This window comes from Perognathus longimembris, chromosome 13 (assembly GCF_023159225.1).
Source record: "Perognathus longimembris pacificus isolate PPM17 chromosome 13, ASM2315922v1, whole genome shotgun sequence".
Classification (NCBI taxonomy): Eukaryota; Metazoa; Chordata; class Mammalia; order Rodentia; family Heteromyidae; genus Perognathus; species Perognathus longimembris.
In genome coordinates this window covers 17,655,835-17,683,385 of record NC_063173.1, presented here as the reverse complement: position 1 = coordinate 17,683,385, position 27,551 = coordinate 17,655,835, and the positions used below count along the sequence as shown (strand labels likewise).

The 27,551-nt window shown below is 37.2% G+C and overlaps 1 protein-coding gene across 2 annotated transcripts in view; it reads left to right on the top strand.

Annotated features, from left to right (window-relative positions):
- The window catches only part of Sbf2 (SET binding factor 2), a 263,756-nt gene that overhangs the window by 210,773 nt on the left and 25,432 nt on the right, over positions 1-27,551 (top strand). Inside the window, exons 23-32 of one of the 2 annotated variants that reach the window (XM_048359587.1) lie at positions 32-159; positions 1,234-1,409; positions 3,489-3,634; positions 6,292-6,490; positions 7,713-7,909; positions 11,557-11,697; positions 12,581-12,676; positions 21,478-21,662; positions 24,801-24,977; positions 26,668-26,769. In XM_048359587.1, the coding sequence (XP_048215544.1) occupies positions 32-159; positions 1,234-1,409; positions 3,489-3,634; positions 6,292-6,490; positions 7,713-7,909; positions 11,557-11,697; positions 12,581-12,676; positions 21,478-21,662; positions 24,801-24,977; positions 26,668-26,769 (1,547 nt within the window). The remainder of the gene's footprint in view (positions 1-31; positions 160-1,233; positions 1,410-3,488; positions 3,635-6,291; positions 6,491-7,712; positions 7,910-11,556; positions 11,698-12,580; positions 12,677-21,477; positions 21,663-24,800; positions 24,978-26,667; positions 26,770-27,551) is intronic. The other variant, XM_048359588.1, reaches the window with a different exon arrangement.

The window sequence follows — 27,551 nt, the reverse complement described above, 5'->3', positions numbered from 1 at the left end:
CTGCTGAGTGTATACCCTATCTTTTCTGCAGTTGGTGAACAGACAGTTGTAAGGAGCTTTCCCATTGCCTCCATCACCAAGGAAAAGAAGATCACAATGCAGAACCAGTTACAGCAGAATATGCAAGAAGGACTGCAAATTACTTCAGCATCCTTTCAGGTATTAGTTGAGTATCCCTTCTTTGAAATGCCTGGGACTAAAACATTACAGATTTCAAAATACCATTAAGCATCTACTACTTTAAAATGTTTTAATCTAAATCACTCTGAAACAGAAGTTTTTCAGCACTGGTTTCTGCTTTCAGTTTTTTGGACTAGGGATGCTCAAGTGAATTTTTAAAAGAAGCCAGTCTTCCAATATTCAAAATTTCCTACTGGTGTTGTAACTATTTTCTATGATCATAGAGTCAAAAGTTATAGAATGAGAATAAGGAAAATGTTAGGGAGGGTTACTGTCACCTGTGAAAACCCCATGAATCATTTGGGATCTAATCCTTCACTTCAAGAGTTCCTTGACCAACTCAAGAGTACTAACATTGTCAATATTTAGTATTCTTAGAGCCTCATACACACCCTTGTTCTTTTTCTCTGTCATGCTGTACCTCAGTTCCTGCTTGATGAAGACTTTAGATAAAAAATAAATTTTGTTTTTCCTATTCTGTATTGTTTGTCACTGACTTCCCGAATTTCCAAGGATTCCAATTCTAGTCTCATTCCTTTGCTAACACTGTATAAAATGTGAAGCTAATGATCACTAGACTTTGGGTCTTCTCATGTCACTTGGAAACATTGACTACCTAAGGATCTCCTTACTGTTGAAACTGCCAAGAATTTTGCACTCAAATGTTGCCAGACTCTACTGGCTAGGAGTCTAGTGAAAATGAATTTATTCTTCTTAGATTTGTTGAATCTCTGCATAAGAAGAGATCTTATTAGATTGCTGTGTAGGAACAACTTTTGAGAAATACAAATGATATGTTGGCTATTTCAGCTACTACAAGTTATTTTCTTATCCCATTGTAAATAATACTAAAGAAATCCAACTTTGTGAGGATACTTTCTTTGCTAACCATCTATTCAAGCAAACTTTCAGAGCCTTACTTTTTTACTTAAAATTTTTGTTTTTCTTGCTATCCAAAGTCTTACTGTTAATTTGTTACTTTCTGGGGATTTCTCTTAATTTATGGGACAGTTGTCTGGAAATCCTTAATGCTTTCATTTCTTTTGTCTCTAGTTGATTAAAGTAGCATTTGATGAAGAAGTCAGTCCAGAAGTAGTAGAGATCTTTAAGAAACAGTTAATGAAGTTTCGTTATCCTCAGTCCATTTTCAATACTTTCGCTTTTGCTACTGGACAAACTACCCCACAAATAATTTTACCCAAGCAGAAGGAAAAGAACACTTCCTTTAGGTAAGAAAAAAAAGATAAGTCTCTTATTTTCAGCCCTCCCATAACTGATTGTCAGAGGAAGTGACCTATCCTCTGTGTCAAGGTATAAATTATTGCTGTTTTTGTATACCATTCCATCTAAAACTGATTGGCTCAAGTTCGTAAAGTTCTTGAAGATAAATGAGACAAGATAGAAAATCTAAGAAGTTTTGACTATCATGTCCACTGTTCCTGATATATTTTTAGAATGTGAAATTCTGTTTTCTCACTTTCACACAGTAATCCCTTTTACTTTTATCAGTATCCAGTATCCAAGGAAATTTTTGCTTTGATCTAGAGACAGGAGTCTTATTTTTTGTTTTGTTATTGAAGTTTAGTGGGTTGTATTTGTTTGGTAACCTTGTTTTAAATAATTTCAGACTGAAAGGAAATCTGCAACAGTAGTCCAAAGGATCCCTGTATATATCCTTTACCCAGATTAATCAATATGTGTGAGTTTATACATACATACATATAAAACATACATATATATAATATACAAAGTTAATGGTTAAAATTTCTTAATTGGCATAAAGCCCTTATCTAGCTCAGAATCTATATTTAATTGTGCTAAGGACTCCTTATAGATTTTTTTTTCTATTTTTTTCTGATCCAGAATCCAATTCAGGATCAAGCATTGCATTTAATTGTTGGATGAACTCTTTTTTTTTTTTTTTTTTTTTTGGCCAGTCCTAGGGCTTGAACTCAGGGCCTGAGCACTGTCCCTGGCTTCTTTTTGCTCAAGGCTAGCACTCTGCCACTTGAGCCACAGCGCCACTTCTGGCCATTTTCTATATATGTGGTGCTAGGGAATTGAACCCAGGGCCTCATGTATACGAGGCAAGCACTCTTGCCACTAGGCCATATCCCCAGCCCCAACTCTTTATTTTTTAATAACAGTTTTTGGAAACTGTTGAAACCTTTAATACTTTATAATTTTTTCCATAATGGTAAGCTACAGAAGCTGCCATTCCTGTTCATTCACCATTAATTACCTAGAATGTGAGCATCTACCAGTACGCATTACGTATTGGAAAGAGCTTTGTAGACTTTCAGCCTAAAAGTGAAGTAGGTGAGGAATTAGAAGATTTGAGGTTCCAGACAGTTGTCATTTCTCAACTGGATAGTTGGCTAGCCCCTGTATTACTTGGTTAACAGAGAAGATGAATAGCAAGTTATGATATGCTAAAGCTATCATAGCTTACTAGGGATTTGCAGCAGTGAGCTAAGCACTCCGCACTAGAGGGTCACAGAGGAGCCCTTAATAAAGCCTGATAATGTTTTTAGATTTCTGAGAAATATATATTGCTCCTTTCAGAAATATATCTGTTGCATCAACTACAAGAAAAATAAATCAATTTTATTTGTGCCAGTCCTTCCTGGGGCTTGAACACAGGGTCTCGGTACTGTTGCTGAACTTTTGTGCTCAAGGCTAGCACTCTACCACTTGAGTTCCACTTCTGGCTTGTTGGTTAATTGGAAATGTATCTCACAGACTTTCTTTCCCTGGCTGGCTTCAAGCCTCCATTCTCAGATCTTAGCCTGAGTAGCTAGGATTACAGATGTAAGCCACTGGTGCCCAAGCTGCAGTTTTAAGTTCTTAAAAATTCAGCTGAGTGTGTGAAACAAAGACTATGGCTATATCTGAGGGGGGAGAAAAAGTTATAAAAAATACTACTAAGTTTAAGTTACACCTGGAGCAATTTACAGATTTTAGGAAATATCTGTATTTTATGACTTTTAACAGCTACCTGAAACATACCGTAACATTCATGATTACATTGTAGATGACTAAGACTGATCTGTGTGACAATACAAGAATCCTTACCACTTTTCCTGAATGTCAAGAAGCATAAAAAGAATTCTGTCTGTTATGTTAGAGAGGAGCAAAAAACATAATCAAGATCATACTCAGTCTTTACCTCTATTATAACCAAAGATCTGTATAATACTAAGGCAGTGCAGATGAAGGTAAGGGAAAAAATTGAGCTAGATAGATGTCAAAATATTAATGGCACCTTTGTATTAAATTGACATTATGTTTTGTTTTGTGACCTAAAGAACTTTCTCAAAAACAATTGTGAAAGGTGCCAAAAGGGCAGGGAAAATGACAATTGGGCGTCAGTATTTACTGAAGAAGAGGACAGGAACAATTGTGGAAGAAAGAGTAAATCGTCCTGGGTGGAATGAAGATGATGACATATCTGGTATGTGAGAAATTTTTTTCATGACTCAATATTACTATTTCATATATGAATAGAAACAAGCTAAAAATATAATTTTGCTTAAACCATGAAGCACAAAAAACTCAAGAAAAGACAGTTCTCTTTTGAACTTGAAAAAATTATTTTCAAAAAAAGAAGCAGCAGCAGCTGGGTGCCAGTAGCTTACACCTATAACCTAGATTGTGGTTCTGAGCCAGCCTGGGCAGGAAAATCAGCAGCTCTTATCTCCTCTTATCCACCAGAAACTGAAAATGGCCCTGTGGCTCAAAGTGGGAGAGTGCTAGCTTTAAGCAAAAAAGAGCTCAAGGACAGCACCCATACCCCGAGTTCAAGCCCCACAACCAACAAAAAAGAAAAGAAAATATTATTTTCCTACTATTCCATATACTTATATTTCTCCTTTATTGAGTCCATGCTTTGGCAATTCTTCTGTGGATTTTAGTTAATGGAATAAAAGGAAGACCCATTGCATAGAAAATTTAGCTACAGAGTACCCTATGCCTTATTCTAATAGAATAAGGACATTGAATATTCAAAGATTGTGTACACTTTTAAAATGGTTCATACCTGTAGCCTCAGTTACTCTGAAGACTGAAACAAGAGTATCACTTCGGCCCCCAGAAATTTGAGGCTACCCTTCCTACCTCCAAAAAAACTATTGCTTCATGATAATTATTCCACCATAATACACAATTATATTAAATAGTCTTTGCTTTTCTGAAAATAAAGATCGATATAAAACTAATAGCTGATTATATTATGCTGTTAAAGCTACACATTGAAATACTATGTTTTATATTTAGGGATAAGTTCTTCGTTTTCATCTTTTTTGTTTTTAATTTTAATGGAAGAGAGTCATACCTTTCCCTTACATATTAGTACTGTGAGTTCATGTCCCAAAACTTTGGAAGTCTGATGTGACTTCTTTCACATTATAAGTAAATAGAAACCAGGTGCCAGTGGCTCACACCTAGCTACTCGGAAGTATGAGATTTGAAAAGCATGGTTCAGAGCCAGCTTAGGCAGGAGAAAGTCTGTAAAACTCTTTATCTCTAATTAACCAAAAAAAGCCAGAAGTGGAGCTGTGGCCCAAGCGATAGAGCACTAGCCTTGAGTAAAGAAACTCAGGGACAGTGCCCAGCCCCTGAATTCAAACCCCAGGACCATCACAGACGGTGGAGGAGAGGAAGAGGGAAGAGATTTTTTTTTAATAACTTCAAAAGATTGTATAAAAGGGATACAATTTAACTTGTCCATCTAAATGTCAAGAAGAGGAGGAAAGAGGGAGAGGACAGGTTTTTAAATAAATAACTTGAAAAGGTCGTACAAGTCAGGAGGCAGCGGCTCACACCTGCAATCCTAGCTACTCAAGCTGCTGAGATCTGAGAATCACAGTTTGAAGCCAGCCTGGGCAGCAAAGTCCATGAGACTCTTATCTCCAATAAACTACTCAGAAAACACCGGAAGTGGTGCGATGGCTCCAGTAGTAGAATACTAGCTTTGAGCACAAAGAGGCTTGGGGACAGCTCCAGGACCCAAAGGGGGGAAAGGAGGAGGTTGTCCAAAGGGGTTACAATTGGGCTGGGAATGTGGCTTAGCAGTAGAGTGCTTGCCTAGCATGCATGAAGCCCTGGGTTTGAATTCCTCAGCACCACATAAACAGAAAAAGCCAGAAGTAGCACATGGCTCAAGAGGTAGAATGCTAGCCTTGAGCAAAAAGAAGCCAAAAGAAGGGGGGGGAGGGGTGTTCCAGTTTAGCATGTCTAGTGCACCTGAATCATTTCCCCTCATCCCATATGTTCCTACCCTGGCCTCAATTAAGATTTTGTTTTTGTTTTTGTTTTTGTTTTTGCCAGTCCTGGGCTTGGCCTCAGGGCCTGAGCACTGTCCCTGGCTTCTTTTTGCTCAAGGCTAGCACTCTGCCTCTTGAGCCACAACGCCACTTCTGGCCGTTTTCTGTATATGTGGTGCTGGGGAATTGAACCCATGGCTTCATGTATAGGAGGCAGGCATTCTTGCCACTAGGCCATATCCCCAGCCCTTAAGATGGTTTTTAACATGGATGTTTTTGTTGTTACTTACAACATGCAATATTATTTAAGAATGCCTTTTTTTCTTTTAAGTCATCCCTAAAACACATGATTGAGTAAATTATCCCATGTCTAAAATCTTTAAGGAATTGGTAACCTGTGATTAGAAAACTGTGAAGGAGTTTTTCATATACATCACATCCTCCAATAAATATATTTCCCGAAATAAAGAATAACTTTATGCTATTCTAAGGAGACAGGAGGTCTTTTTCTCTCTGATGAGCTTTTGGTTAATCCAGAAGTTTCTAATGAAAATTAATGTTCCAGCAAAGTGTCACTGGCTCACACCTATAATCCTAGCTACTCAGGAGGCTGAGATCTGAGAATTACATTTCAAAGCCAGCCCAGGCAGGAAGGTCTAAGACTTATTTCTAACTACCAAAAAGCTGGGAGTAGAACTGTGGCTCAAGTGGTAGAGCACTAGCCTTGAGGGGGCGGGGGGGGGGAAGCTCAAGGACAGCACCCTGGTCCTAAATTCAAACCCCAGAACTGGTAAAAAGAAAAAAACATTTTGAATTTTTTTCTGCAAAACTTGTCTCTGTATAATAGTTTCAGATGATAGTGAACTTCCTACAAGTACCACCCTGAAGGCCTCAGAGAAGTCTACGATGGAACAGCTAGTAGAAAAAGCTTGTTTCAGAGACTATCAGCGTTTAGGTTTGGGAACCATAAGTGGCAGCTCCTCCCGTTCAAAACCGGAGTATTTCCGAATCACTGCTTCCAACAGGCTGTATTCACTGTGCCGGAGGTAAGTGTCAGTGAGCTCTAAAAAGAGAACTTTCTTCCAGTTTGAGTCTTTCTTGATGGATTATATTCATCCCCCATATATTGAAATACCAGAGAGGGGGAGCAAGCTCCCCAGGGATATATGTTTCAGAGATAGTTTCTATGCAGCATGAATACGCATCTCTTTGGTATTCTCAGAGCAACTGTTATCACTGAAAACTGCCTATATGAGGACAGCAGGAGAAAGAGTGCTGTTCCTTTTATGAATTTCCATTATCTGTCTTTTTCTTCCTAGATTCCCTCTTTTCTACTATGTGTAAAGATAATATGAAGAATACATACATACATACATACATACATACACACTCACTCACACTCACAGTCCACAGGCTGTAATTTGCTAACCTAGGTGTAGACAGGATTCTCTGTGCTCTCTGATTAGAATGTTTTCCTAAAATTTTTCTTAAAGGATATAAATCAATATTTTTTCTATTCTTGTCACCTCCTATCATTTTTCAAGTATATTAAGTGCTATATCTTGCTCTATTATATGTAAGTATATTTCCCAAACTACATTTTACCATCTACAAGTTTAGTGCTTACATCTCTAGATAAATTATTTTCTTTGTTTTTATAAATTCCTGCTGACTAGCTTGGAAAGCACTTTGTAAATTGTAAGACTTGCATCAAATACTTTCAGTTTTCCAGTTTCTGAAGTAAGTGTGTGTGTGTGTGTGTGTGTGTGTGTGTGTGTGTGTGTGTCAATGTAAATTTCAAATAACCCTAGAAACTTGAGAAAAAGTTTGTTGGGAGTATAATTTTACAGTATTTCCAAATAAACATTATGAATGAAATACTGAGAAGTTGAGACTCTGGATAGGCAATATTTTTTCTGTCTTCACTAAATTCTCTTTGTAAATAAGTATAAGTGGTGGTGTCAGGGTGGTGTGCTGCTGCTTGGGACAAACAAGTTAAAAAAATAAAAGCAGAACTCTCACATCAAATCTATCAGAAAATCCTGTTGGCTTTGCCTTCAAAATATGTCTAGGAAGAAACAGGCGCGCACACACACACACACACAAGAAATGGCTTTAAGTCAGTGGCAGAAAAGCAAACAAAATTATTGATATGTTGCTCATATTTGTGTTTTTCATATTCTTATATTCTCTCTCTCTCTCTCTCTCTCTCTCTCTCTCTCTCTCTCTCTCTCTCTCTCTCAATCCTTTTCTCCTTACATGCTGAAGCTATCCTGGCCTTTTAGTCATACCTCAAGCTGTACAGGACAGTAGTTTACCAAGAGTAGCCCGCTGCTATCGACACAATCGTCTACCTGTTGTATGTTGGAAGAACTCAAGAAGTGGTACTCTACTCCTCCGATCTGGAGGATTCCATGGGAAGGGAGTTGTTGGTCTTTTCAAATCTCAGAACTCCCCTCAGACCGGTAAGCAACTCTCTACAGCACAAATTATGACCCTTTTACTTAAAGAGTATTCTTAAAAATAAGCCAGACATACATACTAACACACTTCTGTAACTCAGTTACTTGAAGATTAAGAGAATCACTTGAGCACAGGAGTTCAAAGCTATCGCCGCAGTACCATAGCAAGACCTTATCTCAAAGGAAAAATATAACAAAAGAAAATGTCTTCCTAAAAACTAAGTAAAATACCATCTTTGTTCTTGTCTCACACATAAACTATTCCAGTGTGTGTCTTGCTTAGTGCATCTGATCTATATTTCAACATTTAATGGAAATTATTGTAATAGTAATTAGAAATTATTGTAACAGGTTATAGGGTACTTGGCATTTCAGAAAACCAGAGTATCCACAGATGGAAACTAGATTGTAACAATTCTTTTTCTTTTTCTGGGAATCATCCAAATATATTTAACAACTTTTGACCTCAGTTGCAAGTAAGAATTTTGTACAATGTGATGTCAGATATCCTGTCTCATTCCTATATGCACAGTTGAAGCAAATTAATGAATAAAATGCTGCCTTAGGAATTCTCAAGGAACTGTTTTAAGAAGCTAGGGATATAATAAGTGCTATTGTCCCTTTTTCTGATGATATTAGCAAGTATCGTGTGTAAGGTCTTGCTATCAGGAGCTATATTTTGTTGAGTTTTCTCATAGCTTCTAGCTTATAAATGCTCAGTAAAAATATCAAATTCCATTATAAAGATCAACATTCTTCCCCTTTGAAATGAGATAAGCTCATACAGTGAGACCAGAGGTGGATACTGTTAGGGGAAGAACACAAAAGCACAATGCCTGTATCCCTCTGGTCATATAAAATAATAGTTATCAAAATGAACTCCAGGAAATGGAAATGAGATTTTTTTCTTTGTTTTTGTTTTCTTTTTGTCTTGTTTGTTCACTTATCTGTCTTTGAGAGAGCAAAGGGGGCAGAGAAATGGAGGAACAAAGAGTGAATAAATGCAGCAGTGGTACTTGCTAGACACTGTATTGAAAATGAACTATACAATTCATGAGTGGCTCAGGAGGGAAAAACTGGGAGAGAGTAAGGGAAGAGATTATATGTCCAAAAAGAAATGATACTCATTACCTGACTTATATAACTGTAACCTCTCTGTACATCACCTTTATAATAACAATTTAAAAATAAAGAAAATTAAGTAAACTTTTTTAATTTTATAGTAAAGGTGATGTACAGAGGGGTTACAGCGACATAAGTCAGGTAATGAGTATCATTTCTTTTCAAATAGTTTTAGCCCATTCCTCACTGTCTCTCACTTTCCCTCCCCTCCTCCCAAGTTGTAAAGTTCATTTCCAGCATATTGCCTTGTATCGTTGTTGCATTGGTTCACCCTTTGTCCCACCTTTTCTGTGATTCTCCTTCCCTACCCCAAATCAGATAAACATACATAGGACAAAGGGGACCGAAATCAGAAAGTGACCACAGGGAATAAACCTGAGGAGAATTTTTTTAAAAACCAGACAAACGAACTGTAAATAATACACCTTAAAAAAAAAGAAAGAAAGAAAAGGAAGAAAAAAACCTTGTTTCCACATCGTTAAGATCATTTCGATTAGCATCATTTCATAAGGTCATAGGTACATAGCTGTTGGGCTATTGTGATCCTCTGCTAGGACTATCCTAGACATATACCAGTTATTACAGATGATGGAAACCATAGAGCCTATGTTTCTTTGGGTCTGGCTTACTTCACTTCATGTTTTTCCAAGTCTTTCCATTTCCTTATGAATGGGACAGTATCATTCTTTCTGATGGTAGCACTAGACAGAGATAGATAGATAGATAGATAGATAGATAGATAGATAGATAGATAGATAGATAGGTAGGTAGATAGGTAGGTAGATAGATAGATAGATAGATAGATAGATAGATAGATAGATAGATAGATAGATAGATAGATAGCACATTTTTAATTCATTCAGCTACTGAAGAGCATCTGGGTTGATTCCATGTCTTGGCTATGGTGAATAAGGTTGCAGTGAACATAGTTATGCTGATACCTTTAGTTTTGCCTTGTTTGTGATCATTTGGGTAAATGCCCAGGAATGGGATTGCTGGGTCATAGGGGAGCTCTATGTTTAGTCTTTTGAGGAACCTCCACACTGCTTTCCAGAGTGATTGAACAAGTTCACACTCCCACCAACAGTGTAGTAGAGTTCCCTTTTGGCCATATCCCCGACAGCATCTGTTATTATTTGTTTTCTTGATAATGGTCATCTGAGGTGAGGTGAAATCTCAATGTAGTTCTGATTTGCATTTCTTTTATAGAAAAAGATATTGAGCACTTCTTCATGTGTCTGTGTTGGTCATTTTTATTTCCTTCAAAAGGTACTTTTTGAGCTTGGCTAATATGTCCTTAATCTTTAGGTTGGCATAAGGGTAGCACATAGACAATGTTATATTCTGCCTGGCATAGAGTCTCAGCACTAGTGTAACTGGACGATATTGACTTTTACCAGTTTATGTTGTGGGGAATCCTCCAAAGCCACATAGTGTATGTAATAGAATATGATCACATGCAAGTAAAAGGTGAAAGATTTATATGATCTGAAACCAGAGTATGACATGTAAATATCCACATTAATCATTTTAGGAGTAAGTACCTAGTGAGCATGCTGCTGAGCTCTTCATAGGGAAAGAATGAAACTTACTTTACTGGTTTCTAATTTAATATTAACTTACTGTATTTCATTTTTTTGAGCAAACATTCATTTTTAATGTCTTTAAAATTGGGATCCACCTTCCAATTAATTTGATCAGTTTTAAATTGCAAGACTATCTTACAAATGATGACACCTTAGAGTTTATAGAGTATAATAGCATCTTAGAGTTGATTTTGAAATTTTAATTATTTTCTGTTCAAGTTGTAAGAAAATTTATACCTTCTTGTTACTCTTTAAAGTGTTTAAGCTAGATTTAGTGGTTGTGTTTTGCTCCACACATACATGGCTTATGGTCCTTCCAGTTGTTTGATCTCATGATTATTTCCATCTTTGTTTACTTTTTCCCTTCTTTATTTTGGAGGATCAAGGAATCTAGTTGTAATTGTTCCTTTCATACTCCCCATCTTCTTCCATTCTTCTTTGTACTCTTTCCCCAACAAATCCCTGTATAGGGTTGTCTCCTCCTGTTAGGCCTGTGTAACAAAATTGGAATAAAGCTTTTGGTATTGGGAAACCACCGCTGTGGATTATAGGATGCCCAGCAAACTCACTCCATCCTCCACTCCCAAACAGCAGTATGGGCAAGGTGTTAAAAGTGGCTAATCTAGGGGATTATCACTTTTAGCTATACCTGTGCTTGGGAATAGCCCCTGTGCTGGTTTTTCAGACGTGGGCTCTTTCTGCATTCTCTAGAGACTGAAAAGAAGACTTTAAGGTCTACTATGATGATGAAGCATCTTAGAAATAGGTGTGATGAAGCCAGCATCGTAGGATTAGCCATTTAATTGATGAGGGCTTTAAGTAGAGTTGGTTTTTACATTTGGATGTGGTATTATGAGACTATATGGACAAAATATAAGCTGTTATCTATAAAAGCTTCTTTAACAGGGAAATCATTTTATCTTTTTTCTTTTCCTTTTGTAGCTCCTACCTCCTCTTTAGAATCTTCCAGTAGCATAGAACAAGAAAAGTACTTGCAAGCTTTATTGAATGCAGTTTCTGTCCATCAGAAACTCAGAGGCAACAATACACTTACTGTCAGGCCAGCACTTTCTCTGTCTCCAGGTAAGATTTATAATACTCTTCTTATTAATGACTACTATGAAAAACAGATATAATTCTAGGATTCGTTTTTTTTAGTTATAATAACTGTTTCTTCAACATGACTGTTTTAAAAATGTTTACCCTATGGGACCATTAAGTGTAGCTCCTATACTTACAAGTCAATACCACTGTAATGTCTAGTAATTAATCACTATACTTAGTGATTCCATTATTTTCTTTTAGAAACAGTTAAGAGGTAAAGAACATAAGGTCAGTTTCTTTATTCAGGAATTTGATTTGCATAAACCTTTAAGATATTGTTATGAAATGGAATTTTCAAATTAAACAGCCTGTTTGCTAAATGTATATGTATTAAAATCATTGTGTTTAAGTTTGAAATTCCCAAAATTTCTTTGGCCTTTTATGAGTTTGCATTAGTTTATTTTCTGTATATTTGAATGAAGCCATTAAGACTTGTACTAATATTCTGTTTCAGTTATCATGTGGTGGAACCCCAAAGGGTTCATGTAGAGGTAACCCTAACGTGTTAGAGAGGAGCATGTAACTTGAAAAGTTGGTCTCTTTGGCTTAATCAGCTGTTTGAATTAGCTCTTTACATAAGCAAAAAGTGGCTTTTCTTGTAAAGTAACACCATGCATGCCTTGCTTCATTTATCATTAAATTCTCTGATTGCATTTGCCAAACTTAACTCTATAATCTTTCAAATGTGTGTAATCTCTGACGAAATAACATTGCCTTGTTATCTCTAATTAAGCTTTGGTATTTAAAAAGCACAGTGTTTGGCAGCAATTAGACATGCTACACATGAAGATAACTTTTTGTTATTTGAGTAATGTTAACCCAAACGATATGGTTTTTGTTCTTCTTTTTGGCTGACTTTTAGGGACTGAAAAGATGACTTCAAGAATGTCCACTGTGCTTAAGCAGGTAGTGCCAGGACATTTGGATGTAAACCCATCCAATAGCTTTGCTCGAGGAGGTTAGTAAGATTGATTTTATAACTGAGCACTGACTGATACAACCTCAAAAACATTTTTCTAGATAGTGATTATTTTAAACTCAATCAATTATGGTTCAGATTACTTTTAATTGCCCTTCTCTCTAAGTGATCAAATTTATTGCTAACATGATGACCAAATTTTGCCTCATGAGACAGTCATTGCTTATATCTTACATATCGATGTGTTTGGGAGGATTAGAAAATGAGGGGAGTACATTGCAATGGTGATCAGTCCTGAGAGAGTCACCAGGTTCAAAGGGCAGAAAGATATGATTTTAAAAAATATAAACAGCCTTATAAACAAAAAGATACTAGACCCAAGGCTGTGAGTCCAAGACATACTAGTTTTACTTCTATTTTATACTTCAAACAAATCTTTCAGAAAACAGAACAATGTTATCATTTCTTTTGCCCCTCTTCTAGGCCATAGCTTTTAACTATGCAGAGGAAATTGCAAACCAGGCATCCTGACTATAAAGTTTTCCTGCTTCCCAGTGGAGTCAAAAAAATCCTAGATACTTCTCACCCCCATAGAAACCTGAATCTCCTTAAAAGCATGCCAAATGATCTTGGTTCTGCTTAAACATTATCAGTAATGGGAAATTCATTTCTTCTCAGAAATAATCCTTCCCATATGTAAGCAACTTTCTCATTGTTCTTTCTCATATTGTTCTAAAAATTCGCTACCCCGTAACTTTCATATATTGATCCTAACTCTGCCTTCTAAAATTAGAAACTAAGTCTAATTTCCACCTTCAGGTCTTTAGCTTTAAAATCTGTTCTTATGTTTTCTACCAGTGTTTTATTAACTAAATATCCCTGGTTGTTGGATTGTAGTCTGTTCACCATCTTATCACATTGTGATCAAATCTAGTGTTCAGGCTACCTAAGATTTCATTAACTATGGGGGTAACATTTGGAGATTAAGCCCTTGCTAAGGTTAATACCATTTGAAATTCCTGTTTGCTTTATATATGCTACTGTTCTCAATGTACTAGTCTGGGAGGTTGCTGTTTAAACAAACTATGTGCTTTGCTTACAAATTTATCTTTTGGGGTGTTTTTGGATATGAACTAATAATGTTCTATCCAGGTACTAGTTTTGTTCACTTGAATCATTCATGTGGTTTATTGTTGATTTTGTTTTGTTTTAATTTGAATAAACCAGAGCTAAGAACAAAGGCCTACAGCAAAATAATGTAAGCCTCTCTCAAGAAAGAGACTGTTCTGTACTGGTTTTTCTATGAAAATTCACGTGGGGGGGCTAGGAATGTGGCTTAGTAGTAGAATGCTTGCCTAGCATGCATGAAGTCGTGGGTTCAATTCCTCAATACAACAAAAACAGAAAAAGTTGGAAGTGGTGCTGTGGCTAAAGTGGTAGAGTGCTAGCCTTGAGCAAAAGAAGCTCAGGGACAGTGCCCAGGCCCTGTATTCAGGCCCAAAACTGGCAAAAAAATAAATAAAACAAAATTCACTGGGGCCATTGTTCTAAGTCTCTGCTAATCCCTTAGTCCAAGATTTGCCAGTCTCTTAAACTGTTACCTGAATCATAAAAGATGTCATGGTTATTTTGACATACCTTTAAAAATCAGTACTTTTTCCTAAGTAGCCATTTGATTCAGAATCAGAATAGAGGCTCTATTTTATAAAATGAACTTTTTCTCCTTCTGAAAACCATATTTTTGTCCTTAATAGTCATATTTGGATGCTTTTTTCCACCTCATCAGAATTTTGATACTGCAGTATTTCCTAAGTGCTTTCAACTTTGTGTCATCTTCCATTATAGTAATATGTCAAGCCTTGAGGCCATTGCTAAATTTTCTAAGGCTAACCACAAATTGTGCCACAAATTGAGCTGCTTAAACCCCAATAACCTTCGGACTCCGGAAGTGCTAGAAATCTATGACTGAGTTGCCAGAAGCTGATTGATTCTCCAGAGGGCTGTGAGGGAAAATCTGTTTCCAAACCTCTCTCCCCACTTCTGCAGATTCTCTGGCCATCTTTGACATTCCTGCCTTAGAGGAACATAACCTAGAGCTCTACTTTCATCTTCACAAGGTGTTTTTCTCTATTCTTGTCTTTAAATTACCACTTTTTATAAGGACACAGCCCTTGTATTAAGGGCCCACCCTACTCCAGTGTGACCTATTATTATAAATCATTACATTTTCAATAACTCTATTTCCAAATAAATTCACATTCTGAAGTTATGAGGGGGGCAGGACTTCACATTAATTTGGGGGGGGGGGACACAACATAATCCAAAACAGTCATATTTTGATTTTTTCCTAAATTTCTAGAATATCATTATTTTCCTAAGATTTCTAGTATTTCTGTTGCGAAGAACTCCTGTCAAGAGTTGGTTCCGCATTGCAGCTTTCTTTATTACCATCTAAATGTTTATACAGATTGAATATATTTTATCTTAAATGCTTGGGACCAAATGCATTTCAGATCTTAGTATTTTTTAGATTCTGGAGTATTTGAATAGACTATAGTTTAAGCATTTTTAAATCAAAATTCTAGAGTCCAAAATACTCCAAAACCCATAACATTTTGAGCATCATATCAATACCCAAGAAGCTTCAGATTTTAATATTTTAGATTTCCAGACTAGAGATGCTCAAATTATATTGACAAGAAGGCAAGTCAGGCATAATGATTTATGCCTGTAGTCTCTTATCTACTGAAAGGCTAAAATTGGGAGGATTGTGGTTTGGGGTTACACCAGCCAAAAAATTAGCAAGACTTCATCTCACCCTATAGTTGGTCACAGTGGTATACACTTGTCATTCCAGCTGTGCGGTGTTTCCAGGGCCAGCCTGGGCAAAAAGTAGCTCTCAAGACCTTTATCTCAGGGTAAATCTACAACCCTGTCTCAAAAATAACCAGAATTGGGCATTGGTGGCTCATGCCTACAATCCTAGCTGCTCAAGAAACTAAATCTGAGAATTGTGGTTCAAAGCAGGCCAGGCAGGAAAGTCCATGAGATTTCTCTGCATTCAAACCCCAGTACTGTCCCTACTCAGAGAAAAGGCAAGTCAGTAATTTTTCCATTCAACTTTTTAGTAGAACCAATTTCCAGGAAATATTTAGTGAGTCTTTTCCACCAATACCCTGCCTTTGAATACAAGGGCAAAATATGCCTTTGGAAGCTTCAGCAAGAACATGTTATCCATTATGTCTTATGTTTGGCCATGTGGTAATATAAATTCAAGTTAAAAAGGTCTTTAATGGGGCTGGGGATATAGCCTAGTGGCAAGAGTGCCTGCCTCAGATATACAAGGCCCTAGGTTCGATTCCCCAGCACCACATATACAGAAAACGGCCAGAAGTGGCGCTGTGGCTCAAGTGGCAGAGTGCTAGCCTTGAGCAAAAAGAAGCCAGGGACAGTGCTCAGGCCCTGAGTCCAAGGCCCAGGCCTGGCCAAAAAAAAAAATAATAATAAAAATAAATAAATAAAAGGTCTTTAATGTTTTTACCTAAGTCCCATGGATTTTCACTAATCTGTTTCAACTACATTATGTTTTTATATTGGCCTCAGGTCCATGGCTTATAATTGTCTCAAAGATACCTGAAAGACTATATTTACTTCTTTGGGTTAAATCCATTTAGTTTGGTTTTGACCCATTTTTATGGAAATGTGAGTCTATAATTATTTTCTTGACACCCTTCCGAAATACTTGCTGCTGAAAATTATCATGAATTTAGTGTTTCCTTTTAAGTTTGCTTCTGTTCAGATACATATATCCTTCTGATATCTTAAGCTAGAACCAGAAATGAAAACAATTCTTTTCCTCTCAACTTTTCACTCCCAAATCCTCCCAGATCTTCCAGTGTTTCAGTGACAAATTGAAAGAAGAGATATCTAGATCCCTTATTCTTTGTCTTTTCTGATAGTATCTATCCTCTACATACAGTAGAAGCAGTGGGCTAGGATAAGTCATTTTGAGAAGTATCAAAAGATTTCCTACAACATGAACATGACAAGTATACACATGTTTAGATAACCAGGACAAGACTAGGTACAGATAGTTCCATACTTTAGTTCACTGTTTCATGTCTACCTTTAAGTACATTATTCTTCATTCTTCTGGAGAGCTTTTCTACTTCTCCAAAAGTTGCTAACTTTCTCTGTGTGACAAGATCTTCATCTCTAACCCTTTCTCTTAGCTTTCTTTTTTCTCTTCTATTTTCACATTATTGTCCTTGTCATACAGTTTAATTCTTGGTTTTCTTATGTTATTTTCATTGTATGCCTTTCCTGCTCGGACAAGCCAGAACCGAGATGGACCATCGCCTTTTTTTTTCAGTCAGGATGATCATTTTACATTCGGCATACATGATGATGATGAGTTCATAAGAAAGAAAAATGTGTGAATAACATTGCTTTCCAATTGAAATTAAAATAGATTTTTAAGTCCCAAGGGGAAAGCACGTATTACTTAAAACTTGGAGAAATTACATTGTTGAATAGAGAAAAGTCATGAGAAAAACAGTACTACATCTTAAATATAAATGTAATAAAGAACCTGATGATAAATACAATAAAGAACCTGAGCCTGATGTAATCACAAGAAAAAAAAGAACAGTTCCATGAAGGCAGTTTTTTGTGGGTGTTTTTTGTTTTTGTTTGTTTGTTTGTTTTTTGCCAGTCCTGGGGCCTGAACTCAGGGCCTGAGCACTGTCCCTGGCTTCTTTTTGCCCCAGGCTAGCATTCCACCACTTGAGCCACAGTGCCACTTCCGGCCTTTTCTATATATGTGGTGCTGAGGAATCGAACCCAGGGCTTCATGTATACGAGGGAGCACTTTTACCACTAGGCCATATTCCCAGCCCCAGAAGGCAGTTTTTAAATGTTCTGTCCTTTACATATTCATGGCCCTTTAAGTTCCTCTACATGCATTATTTTATCCTTGAAATAACCTCCAAGATAGGTATTTTGAAAGACTAAAAGAGATTATAAGTGACTTTACTGAACGAAGTTCACATGGCAAATAATATAACTAGGATTAGAATTAGTTCAGTGTTGTGCCATTTCAATGCAGTGAGTGTACTCAGTACATTTTGTCTCGTGTATTGGGCTAAATATCAGGTCACATTGATAGTCTTATGCCCTGTCCCCATAGCCAACCTACACATCTCTTTCCCTTCTATCCTTTGATCTGAACAAAGTAAAAAGAATAGCACCAGCACTTGAGTAATTTGTGATCTCAACCATATACAAAATCAGGAAGTACTCAAGCTTCACTATAATCTTAGTCCTACATCCCAATAGGGAAGCACAAAATTTCAGCAGAAAGAGAAAGCATTCAGTACACATGAGGCAATGTACCTTTGCCATGAAGACCCAAGCCGTTGTTCTATCCTGGCATTCTCTGTAAACCATTAGCCAGCACCTTTGCAAAGTCTTACTTTCGAACTTTCTTTGGCCACTTAGTCATGCTACTCTTAATTTCCTTCTTCCAAAGAAGTGAGATAAGAATGAAAATCACTGAACAAAGAAACCACTGATGCGCCAAGGAAAAAAAAGAAAAAGAATGAAAATCACTTCTAGTGATTTTTCTTTTGTCATAGTATTATATTTTGCACAATTTCTCATGGTAGAGCTAAAAGATGCTTACAGCTTTTAGTTAGTAATCCCAAATAAATAGAGTATTTTCCCATAATGGACTTGAGTAGTCCTTTGCTCAAGAAATTACACTGACTATTTTTAGTCACAAAACAGTATATCAGGGTGGGGGGAAACAATATTACTCATATTACAAAAGCATTATCTCTAATACTGCCTATCATTTTGGTACAAGTAAGGGTTTTAAAAGGAGTCATTACTTTCAGTCATCACAAGCTGTCTTATTAATGGTATTAGGAATTGTCACAAGATCAAGAATTTTTGCTGCCTCTAACTACTACATTTATGGAAAGTATAATTTCTGAATGGGAAGATGAGAAGGTAGTGTGGCATTGCTTAATATTCTACTGTAAAATCATGCCCTTAGTTATTCCAAATGGTTGTTAGAGCTTTCTTGTTTCCTGATATGACCTTGCTCAAATAACAAATGTGCTGTACACATGTAGCATTTGCCATCCAATCACCTTAATCCTAGTGCCAGTGTATTTCTATTGTTTACACACATAACCCAAATTCCTTAGATTATATAATATTATTTCTGATCCTTTTCAAAAGCTTATTCCATTTGGTATAATTTTTTAGTGGCACCGCCTGCTGTCCTGTCCATTTCATATTGCTTACAGCATTGATAAAAAGGTTTTGAAATTTCATTTAACACTCAGTTCATCCTTTTATGACTGTGCATCTTTCTGTTAATTAAATCTCCCACTTTTATTAAATATACATTTTCCCCCTATGTTAACTTAATCTGAAAAACTAAACAGCCTGCTCTCTTACTCAACCTCCTCTAATGTTTGCTGCAGTATACATTTTATTTCTTCTGTCTTTAATCTGACCTACTAGTGCATGGGTTCTGAGATAAATGTTTTACTCAAATTCCACATCTTCAGCTAAGGAAAGAGTCATAATCAAGGTACTGTATTATGTGTCATGATGTGTTATTCTTTTAAACCATTTTCATATTAAAGTATATGTTACAAGTGATTTTTCACATCTGTCGATTATATCCTTTATTTTCATTCACAGTCTGATTTCCTGTGATTCAATTTACAGAAAAAGGGCTGGGGATATGGCTTAGCGGTAGAGTGCTTGCCTTGTATGCATGAAGCCCTGAGTTCAATTCCTCAGCACCACATAAACAGAAAAGGCCAGAAGTGGCATTGTGGCTCAAGTGGTAGAGTGTTAGCCTTGAGCAAAAAGAAGCCAGGGACAGTGCCTAGGCCCTGAGTCCGAGCCCCAGGACTGGCCAAAAAAAAAAAAAATTTAAATTTACAGAAAAAAAGCACTTGCCATAATATCTAAGATACCTATGTTAGAACCATGGCTTCATGTTAAAACAGTTTATCACCTAAGAAACCTTTTCTTAAGAATTGCTCTACTGACTTCATAAATACTGATAGAGAAGCAGATGTGACATCATAGTGACTCCTAGTCATTCAGAAACAGCTTGATTTATCAATGCACAAAAATCGAAACTCCTGAAACACCCTTAAAGCCCTATCACTGTGATCCATCACTGGGATGAACTCTGTGCTCTTCAGGCATAGAATTTATGAAAGAGTTCTATTGTTTTGTAAGTGCTACAATACCAGTCCTGTTAGAGGGTTGGTATATGCTTTGTGTTCAGATGGTGAATATTTAATTCACTTGCATAAAGAAATCCTTAACTTTTAAAAATAAGGTCAATTTACATCACAAGACTTTTAGCTATTTAGTTTGGCTTTTGTCTTAGAAGATATCTGCTTCTGACTAGATTGGGGGGGGGCAGTTATGGGCTTTAAACTCAGGGACTTGTACTTACTAAGTAGATACTCTGCCAGTCTAGCCACTCTACTACCCCTTTTGTTGTTGTCCTTTTTTTTTTTCTTTTTTTTTTTTTGCCAATCCTGGACCTTGAACTCAGGGCCTGAGCACTGTCCCTGGCTTCCTTTTGCTCAAGGCTAGCACTCTGCCACTTGAGCCATAGCACCACTTCTGGCTGTTTTCTGTATATGTGGTGCTGGGGAATCGAACCCAGGGCTTCATGTATACGAGGCAAGCTCTCTTGCCACTAGGCCATATCCCCAGATAATGATTAGAGTTCTTTTTTTTTTTTTTTTTTTTTTTCTTTGCCAGTCCTGGGCCTTGGACTCAGGGCCTGAGCACTGTCCTGGCTTCTCTTTGCTCAAGGCTAGCACTCTGCCACCTGAGCCACAGCACCACTTCTGGCCGTTTTCTATATATGTGGTGCTGGGGAATCGAACCCAGGGCTTCATGTATATGAGGCAAGCACTCTTGCCACTAGGCCATATTCTCTGTTGTCCATTTTTTTGAGATAGGGTCTTGGTTTATTTGTGGGTCAACCTGAACCATGTTTCTCCTATTTGTGCTTCCTGTGAAGGTAGTATGATAGACTCATGCCACCACACCCAGCCATTTTGCAATTCCTACAGCATGAAAAGCATGTACCACTGTACCACTGATTGAGATAGAATCTCAAACTTTTATGCCTAGGCTGGCCTTAAACCACGATCCCCTATCCTGTGCCTCCTAAGTAGCTACAATTACAGGCTTGAGCCACCATACCTAGCTGCTTCTGACTACATTTGAAATAAAGCTTCCCAAAATTAAGTGAAACGCACCATTAGCAATTTTATAATTTCTCATTTTATAGAACTTGACAACATCTATGACTTTTTACATATATAAAACTTAACATTTAACATGATAAATATAAGTTATAAATTTTCATCTACTTTTAGTAGATTAAGTTTCAAGTTTATAATCTAGATTTCTTATTAAATTGACTGTGCAGAAGAATATTCCTTTACTTATTTCAAGCCCTGAAAATTTGAGTTTCTCTGAATTCTGTGTAGGCTTCATTGCTGCCTGTATCCTATTTTTCCAATAAGTATACTTTTCTTAGGATTTCAGTGTTAACTTTCAAGTGCAGAATTTATATGAACATATAAAAATGGGATATATGAGTGACTTCTTAGCTCTTTCTGAATCTGTACTTAAATTATTTTGAAATCCCATAGGATCAAATGATCAGGAGGTAAGTTAACTATTACCTTTAAAACTGTAACTCTAGAGCATGCATCAATTTCTTTCTTCTATGGCATTCCCACATTAGACAATCTCACTCGATTTTCTTCACTTTTGTGAAGGTGTATGGGCAAGTCTTCGCTCCAGCACTCGCTTGATCAGCTCTCCAACATCCTTCATTGATGTTGGTGCCAGGCTGGCAGGCAAGGATCACCCAGCCTCCTTTACCAACAGCACCTACCTTCAAAACCAGCTCTTGAAACGCCAAGCAGCCCTTTATATATTTGGTGAAAAGTCACAACTAAGGGTAAGATTTTTTTTTTCTCTCACTTAGAAATTGTTTAAGACACAGAAGCAGGTGAGAAGACCTGTCACAGACCAGCTTTACCAGGAAGTTTTATAGTATGATTCTTAACCTGAACTTAATCTAAACAGAATTTTAGCTCTGTATTTATATGTGCACACCATATGTGTATATTTGTATATTAGTCATAAAATACTAATGATCCTTAAAATTCAGGTAAACATCAGAAATATTAAGAAACACGTAAAAAACAGAAAAGATAAGTCCTATTCAGGCTGTTTTCCACAGGAAGTACCCATGAACATTCTTGTGACAGGAATCTGTGCCCATGCAAGACAGCTATAGGATGTAGGGTGAAGAGAAGATCGTGGCATGCATATGGAAGCAAGGGAAGGCCAAGACTAGGTATTGTCAGGCACATTCATTCACATTTTGAGGACAAATAGGAAGAGATACATGTCCTAGATAGGTCACAAAATTCAAAATATTAGATGTTAATCAATTTTTTGCTATTGCCATGTTAAAGAGCTTCACTATGGTGACAAAAATCAACAGTAATTTCCTGAGTTTAATGTTCTCCAAGTCACAACTACCAACAAAGGTATAGGAAATGAAAGTATTTGTTCAGAAATCTCCTGAAAGTTTAGCACTGAACAATGTAGGCAGACCTTTGGCTGAACCACTGAGCATAGTCTCTCAGCAGGATCCTACATGCTCAGCCCTTGAGATGCCAGTCATCTCTCCTATAGCCGGTTGGCATTGCTGACTCTTCCTACTGCCTGCACTGCTGCAATCACTTAGTCACCAGCCTTTAGGGCAGATAGAGTGCATGAAACGGCTGGGTAATGTTCAACTTTTAAATCTATGTACATGTCTTCTTATAGAGGTAATTGTATCTCTAGAAAATAGTTGGAACTCTTTTCAACAGTGATCCAAAGTTGCCTGCAAAGCTTCCTTGGCACCAGTGTCTTTTCCGGAGCTCAGGCTTTCCACCTTTAGCATACATACGTGATCTGAGTCACTCTCCAGGGTTTGGCTCCCTAATTCTTACCTCTGCGTCAGTCCTTGTATATACTTGAGTAAGACTGATAGACCACTTAGAACCCTTCCTTCCTTTCATCAATAAATTAAATTTTCTACCACACTGTCACAAGAGTTGTTATTAGCAATGTTATATACTCCATTCAGGTTTTGTTTTTTATCACTTCAGTTGTATCTGTAGTGTCTGGCTTTATATCTGTCTGATATGTGCCACATTCTATCTAACACAGCACTGTCCCAATCTTATTCTATGCCTTTATGGCCAAACAAAGGTATCATAAAGGAAGGCTAGTAAGTGACAGTTATTTTAAAAAATCATCTTGAATTTAGCCTTCTTGACTTGTATAGTTCACAATTCTTAATAGGACCACATTCCTTATACCCGATAAGAGTATCTCAACATGATGCTTATTAATTCCCATGGTTTAGGATATACATACCTCACTGGTAGATAGTTAGAAAATAGCAATCTGTTTTCACTAAAAAGTAAACATCTTTTACCTATTATTTTAAAAATAGAAAAGAACTCTTGTCCACTGCTCGGTTCTTTATCCTAAGCCCTCACATCTTATTTCTATGTTGCATAATAGCCTGCATTTTATTTATATAGATTTTTTTTTTTGGCCAGTCTTGGGGCTTGGACTCAGGGCCTGAGCACTCTCCCTGGCTTCTTTTTGCTCAAGGCTAGCATTCTACCTCGTGAGCCACAGTACCACTTCCAACTTTTTCTGAGTTCAAACCCTAGTACTACCAAAAAATCTGTTTTTTTTTAATTTTTATAGGCCTTTAAAATATATATACATATATATATAAACACTAAATGGATCACATGCAGTCCTTTGCAGCATTTTAATCATAATAAAAACACATAATGAAATTCATCATCCTAGTAATTTCTAAGATTATAGTTTAATATTATTAAGTACATTTGCATTACTATACAATCTCCAGGAAGCAGTTTTGCTCTTTGAAAAGCAGATGATCCAGTAGAATAGATGGAGTAGGATGTGAAGAATATGGAATGAGTCTGAGATAATTCATTCTTTGGCATGAGAAATTAGAGGACTTTTAATTTTCAGAACTAGGCAAACATCAAAATTGAAGTATACCACTGAGCCATTGAAGCATTCTTTAATTATAAATGCAACCAGAGTATATTCCATAAGGACTAAAGATAAACACAAGTGACAGGTGTTTCATACTGAGTGGAAAAAAACTTCTCAAAGTTAGGGATCAATAGTTTCCATGTTTTGTTGTATATATTACTAATAGCCTTAGGACAGTAAAATTAGATTTATCACTATTTTTCACTTTTGCAATGAATGATTTACCTACATAATAGGAAAAAAATACCTGGGCACTGGTGGTTCCTGCCTATAATCCTAGCTATTCAGGAGGCTGAGATATGAGGACCACGGTTTGAAGCCACCTCAGGCAACAAACCAAGTCCATCAGACTCTTATTTCCAATTAACTACCCAAGGGCTGGGGATATGGCCTAGTGGCAAGAGAGCTTGCCTCGTATACATGAGGCCCTGGGTTCGATTCCCCAGCACCACATATACAGAAAACGGCCAGAAGTGGCGCTGTGGCTCAAGTGGCAGAGTGCTAGCCTTGAGCAAAAGGAAGCCAGGGACAGTGCTCAGGCCCTGAGTCCAAGGCCCAGGACTGGCCAAAAAAAAAAAAAAACCAATTAACTACCCAAAAAGCCAGAAGTAAAGCTGTCACTCAAGTAGTAAAGAGCTAGCCTCCAGCAAAAGAGTTACTAAGTACATCTTGGGAAAACTGAGATTAGACTATTGAATTTACCATATTGTCATGTGTCATTGGCTTATATTTGATGTTATAAACTGCATCAAATTCTAGACTCAGTAATCTCTTCAAGCTCTTAGAATGACAGCATTCCTAAACTAATCAATCTACCCCTAGCAGTGACTAGACTTAACCATTCCAGCAAACCCCTAGGCTTGCCAACACCACTGCCATATGCATTACACAGAGTGATGTTACAGCCTCTACAGCATGTGGCTTCAACTGACTGTATAAAAACTTTGCTCTTTGATGTGCCTATCTGCCTAATTCTCTTCATCTCCATCCACAGAGCTTCAAGGTAGAATTTGCTTTAAACTGTGAGTTTGTTCCCGTTGAATTTCATGAAATCCGGCAAGTAAAAGCCAGTTTTAAAAAGCTGATGAGGGCTTGTATCCCAAGCACCATCCCTACTGACTCAGAAGTGACATTCCTGAAGGCCCTGGGAGACTCTGAGTGGTTCCCACAGGTAACATCTGCGAGTGTGTCTTATAATTCTGAGAGCCTCAACCCTTGACACAAAAAATAATTCCTCCTCCACTCTACATTCATTCTCCCTTATTGTGTGCCCCCCCTACAAAGGCCTTTCTTTTGGTTTCAGAAAACAATAGGACATAGATGAGGAGAATGAATTCTTGGTCACTTCATTTTTTAATCTGCAAATAATTGCAAGTTTGGTTCCTTAAAAAATAAAAGTTTGTGGGGCTGGGAATATGGCCTAGTGGTAAAGTACTCACCCCATATACATGAAGCCCTGAATTCGATTCCTCAGCACCACATATATAGAAAATGCATGAAGTGGCACTGTGGCTCAAGTGGTAGAGTCCTAGCCTTGAGCAAAAAGAAGCCAGGGACAGTGCTCAGGCCCTGAGTTCAAGCCCCAGGACTGGCAAAAATAAATAAATAAATAAATAATAAACGTTTGTACTTAAAATACTAAAGAGAGAAAACAATTTTATATGGAAACTTTTATGTGTAGTAAATTTCATCAGCTGGTATTTATGGAGCTCTCCTTCTCTGTTACCAAGACAGTAAGGATCCATGATGGAAGATGATCTGTGAGTCTTTTCTACTTTCTCACCTTCCATCTTTCCATCTATCTGCCTTTGCTGCATCTCTAGATTTTATATTTGCCACCAAACTTGAACACAGTGAGATTTTGCAGTATGAAATCAAATCTGAACTAAAAAGAAATCCCAAAATAATCTCCCAGACCCCATCCCTATGATTTCATACTGCAAAATGTCATTGTATTGTGTTCAAGATTTTTTGTTGTTGTTTTTTTCCACGCCTGGGGCTTGAACTCAGGGCCTAAGCACTGTCCCTGAGCTTCTTTTGCTCAAGGCTAGCACTCTACCACTTGAGCCACGGCACCACTTCTGACTTTTTCTGTTTATGTGGTGCTGAGAAATGGAACCCAGGGCTTTGTACATGCTAGGCAAGTACTCTACTGCTAAGCCACATTCCCAGACCTTTCAAGATATTTTTTAACTAGAATCTTAAAATTTTGGGTTTGAAATCTATAGCCTGTATTTATTAAAGATTTTGAATCTGCTAGGTTGGCTTAAAGCTAAGCACAAGTATACATCTTCTTCCTAGGCAATAAAATGTAAGTCTTTTGACATGTAATTCACTTATTATAAAATTAATCCTTTTTTTCCTCAATATGTTTTCCAAGCTGGTATTAAAGTTACAATCCTCCTGATCAGCCTCCTCAGTGTTGTGATAACAGGTGTGTACCACCACACTTGGCATAAATCCATCATTTTAAAATATATAATGCAGTGCTTTTTAGTATATGCAACCATAATACTAATGTTGGGAAAAGTAATATCTTAAAGAGAACTTACTGCATCATGGGAAACAAGTTCAATAACTGTTGAATTTTCAAGGCCACCTAGAATCTCTATTTTTTCCATTTTATAGAATTATAGCTCTTCTACTGGTGAAGAAATGTGTAAGGTCATTTCATTTTATTATGCATTAAACACATTGTTGTAAAGGTTTCCTTGTTTAATCTTAGTTTAACAAGAACTTTAAGTATCTAAAACTTTACATAGTTCTTTATTCCAACTGCTTTATTCCTAACTTATTTGATTATCTATTGTTGACAGCAAGTCTATTTGCTGCTCTGTCTAATTTTGCCTCTTGTCTTCTAGCTTCACAGGATAATGCAGCTGGCTGTGGTTGTATCAGAAGTACTTGAGAATGGTTCCTCAGTTTTGGTCTGTTTGGAAGAAGGCTGGGACATTACTACACAAGTAAACTGTTACATGTATTTTCAGATTTCAAGTTAGGTTATAAATTCTGGGGGTGAATCTTTTGTGTAATTATATATACTAGTGTATTTGTGGGTAGAGAAAGTTCCCTGTTAACTACCACCTAGCAATCAATCCATCGGGAGGTTCTAGGCTGTGAGCAGTTGGCGCTTACATGGCTGAAGCTCTGGCCACCAGGCTCCATATTCACAGATGTACTATGCAGGCTTGCAGATGGGGCCTTAGACAAGCAATGTGGGATGTGGACTGCCCTTCCTCAGGTTTGTCTATCCTTTTCCTGGCTTCTCTAAGCCCTTCATTTTTACTCCAGAATGAAAAGGAAAAGTATAAATATAAAGGACACTAGTAACCTACACCTACCAAAAGGTACAGTAAAGATGAACTAATCCCCTAATCTGATCAATTAACCTAGAAAAAAGGACAGTTAAAGATTAAAGTTGCCTGGTACCAGTGGCTCATGCCTATAATCCTAGCCACTCAGGAGGCTGAGATCTGAGGATTTCAGTTCGAAGCCAGCCGGGCAAAAAAGCCCCCAGAAGACTCTTATCACCAAATAACCACTCAAAAACCAGAAGCAATACTGTGGCTCAAGTGGTAGAATGCTAGCCTTGAGCACTCAGGAGGCTGAGATCTGAGGATTTCGGTTCGAAGCCAGCCGGGCAAAAAAGCCCCCAGAAGACTCTTATCCCCAAATAACCACTCAAAAACCAGAAGCAATGCTGTGGCTCAAGTGGTAGAATGCTAGCCTTGAGCACATTGAGGTT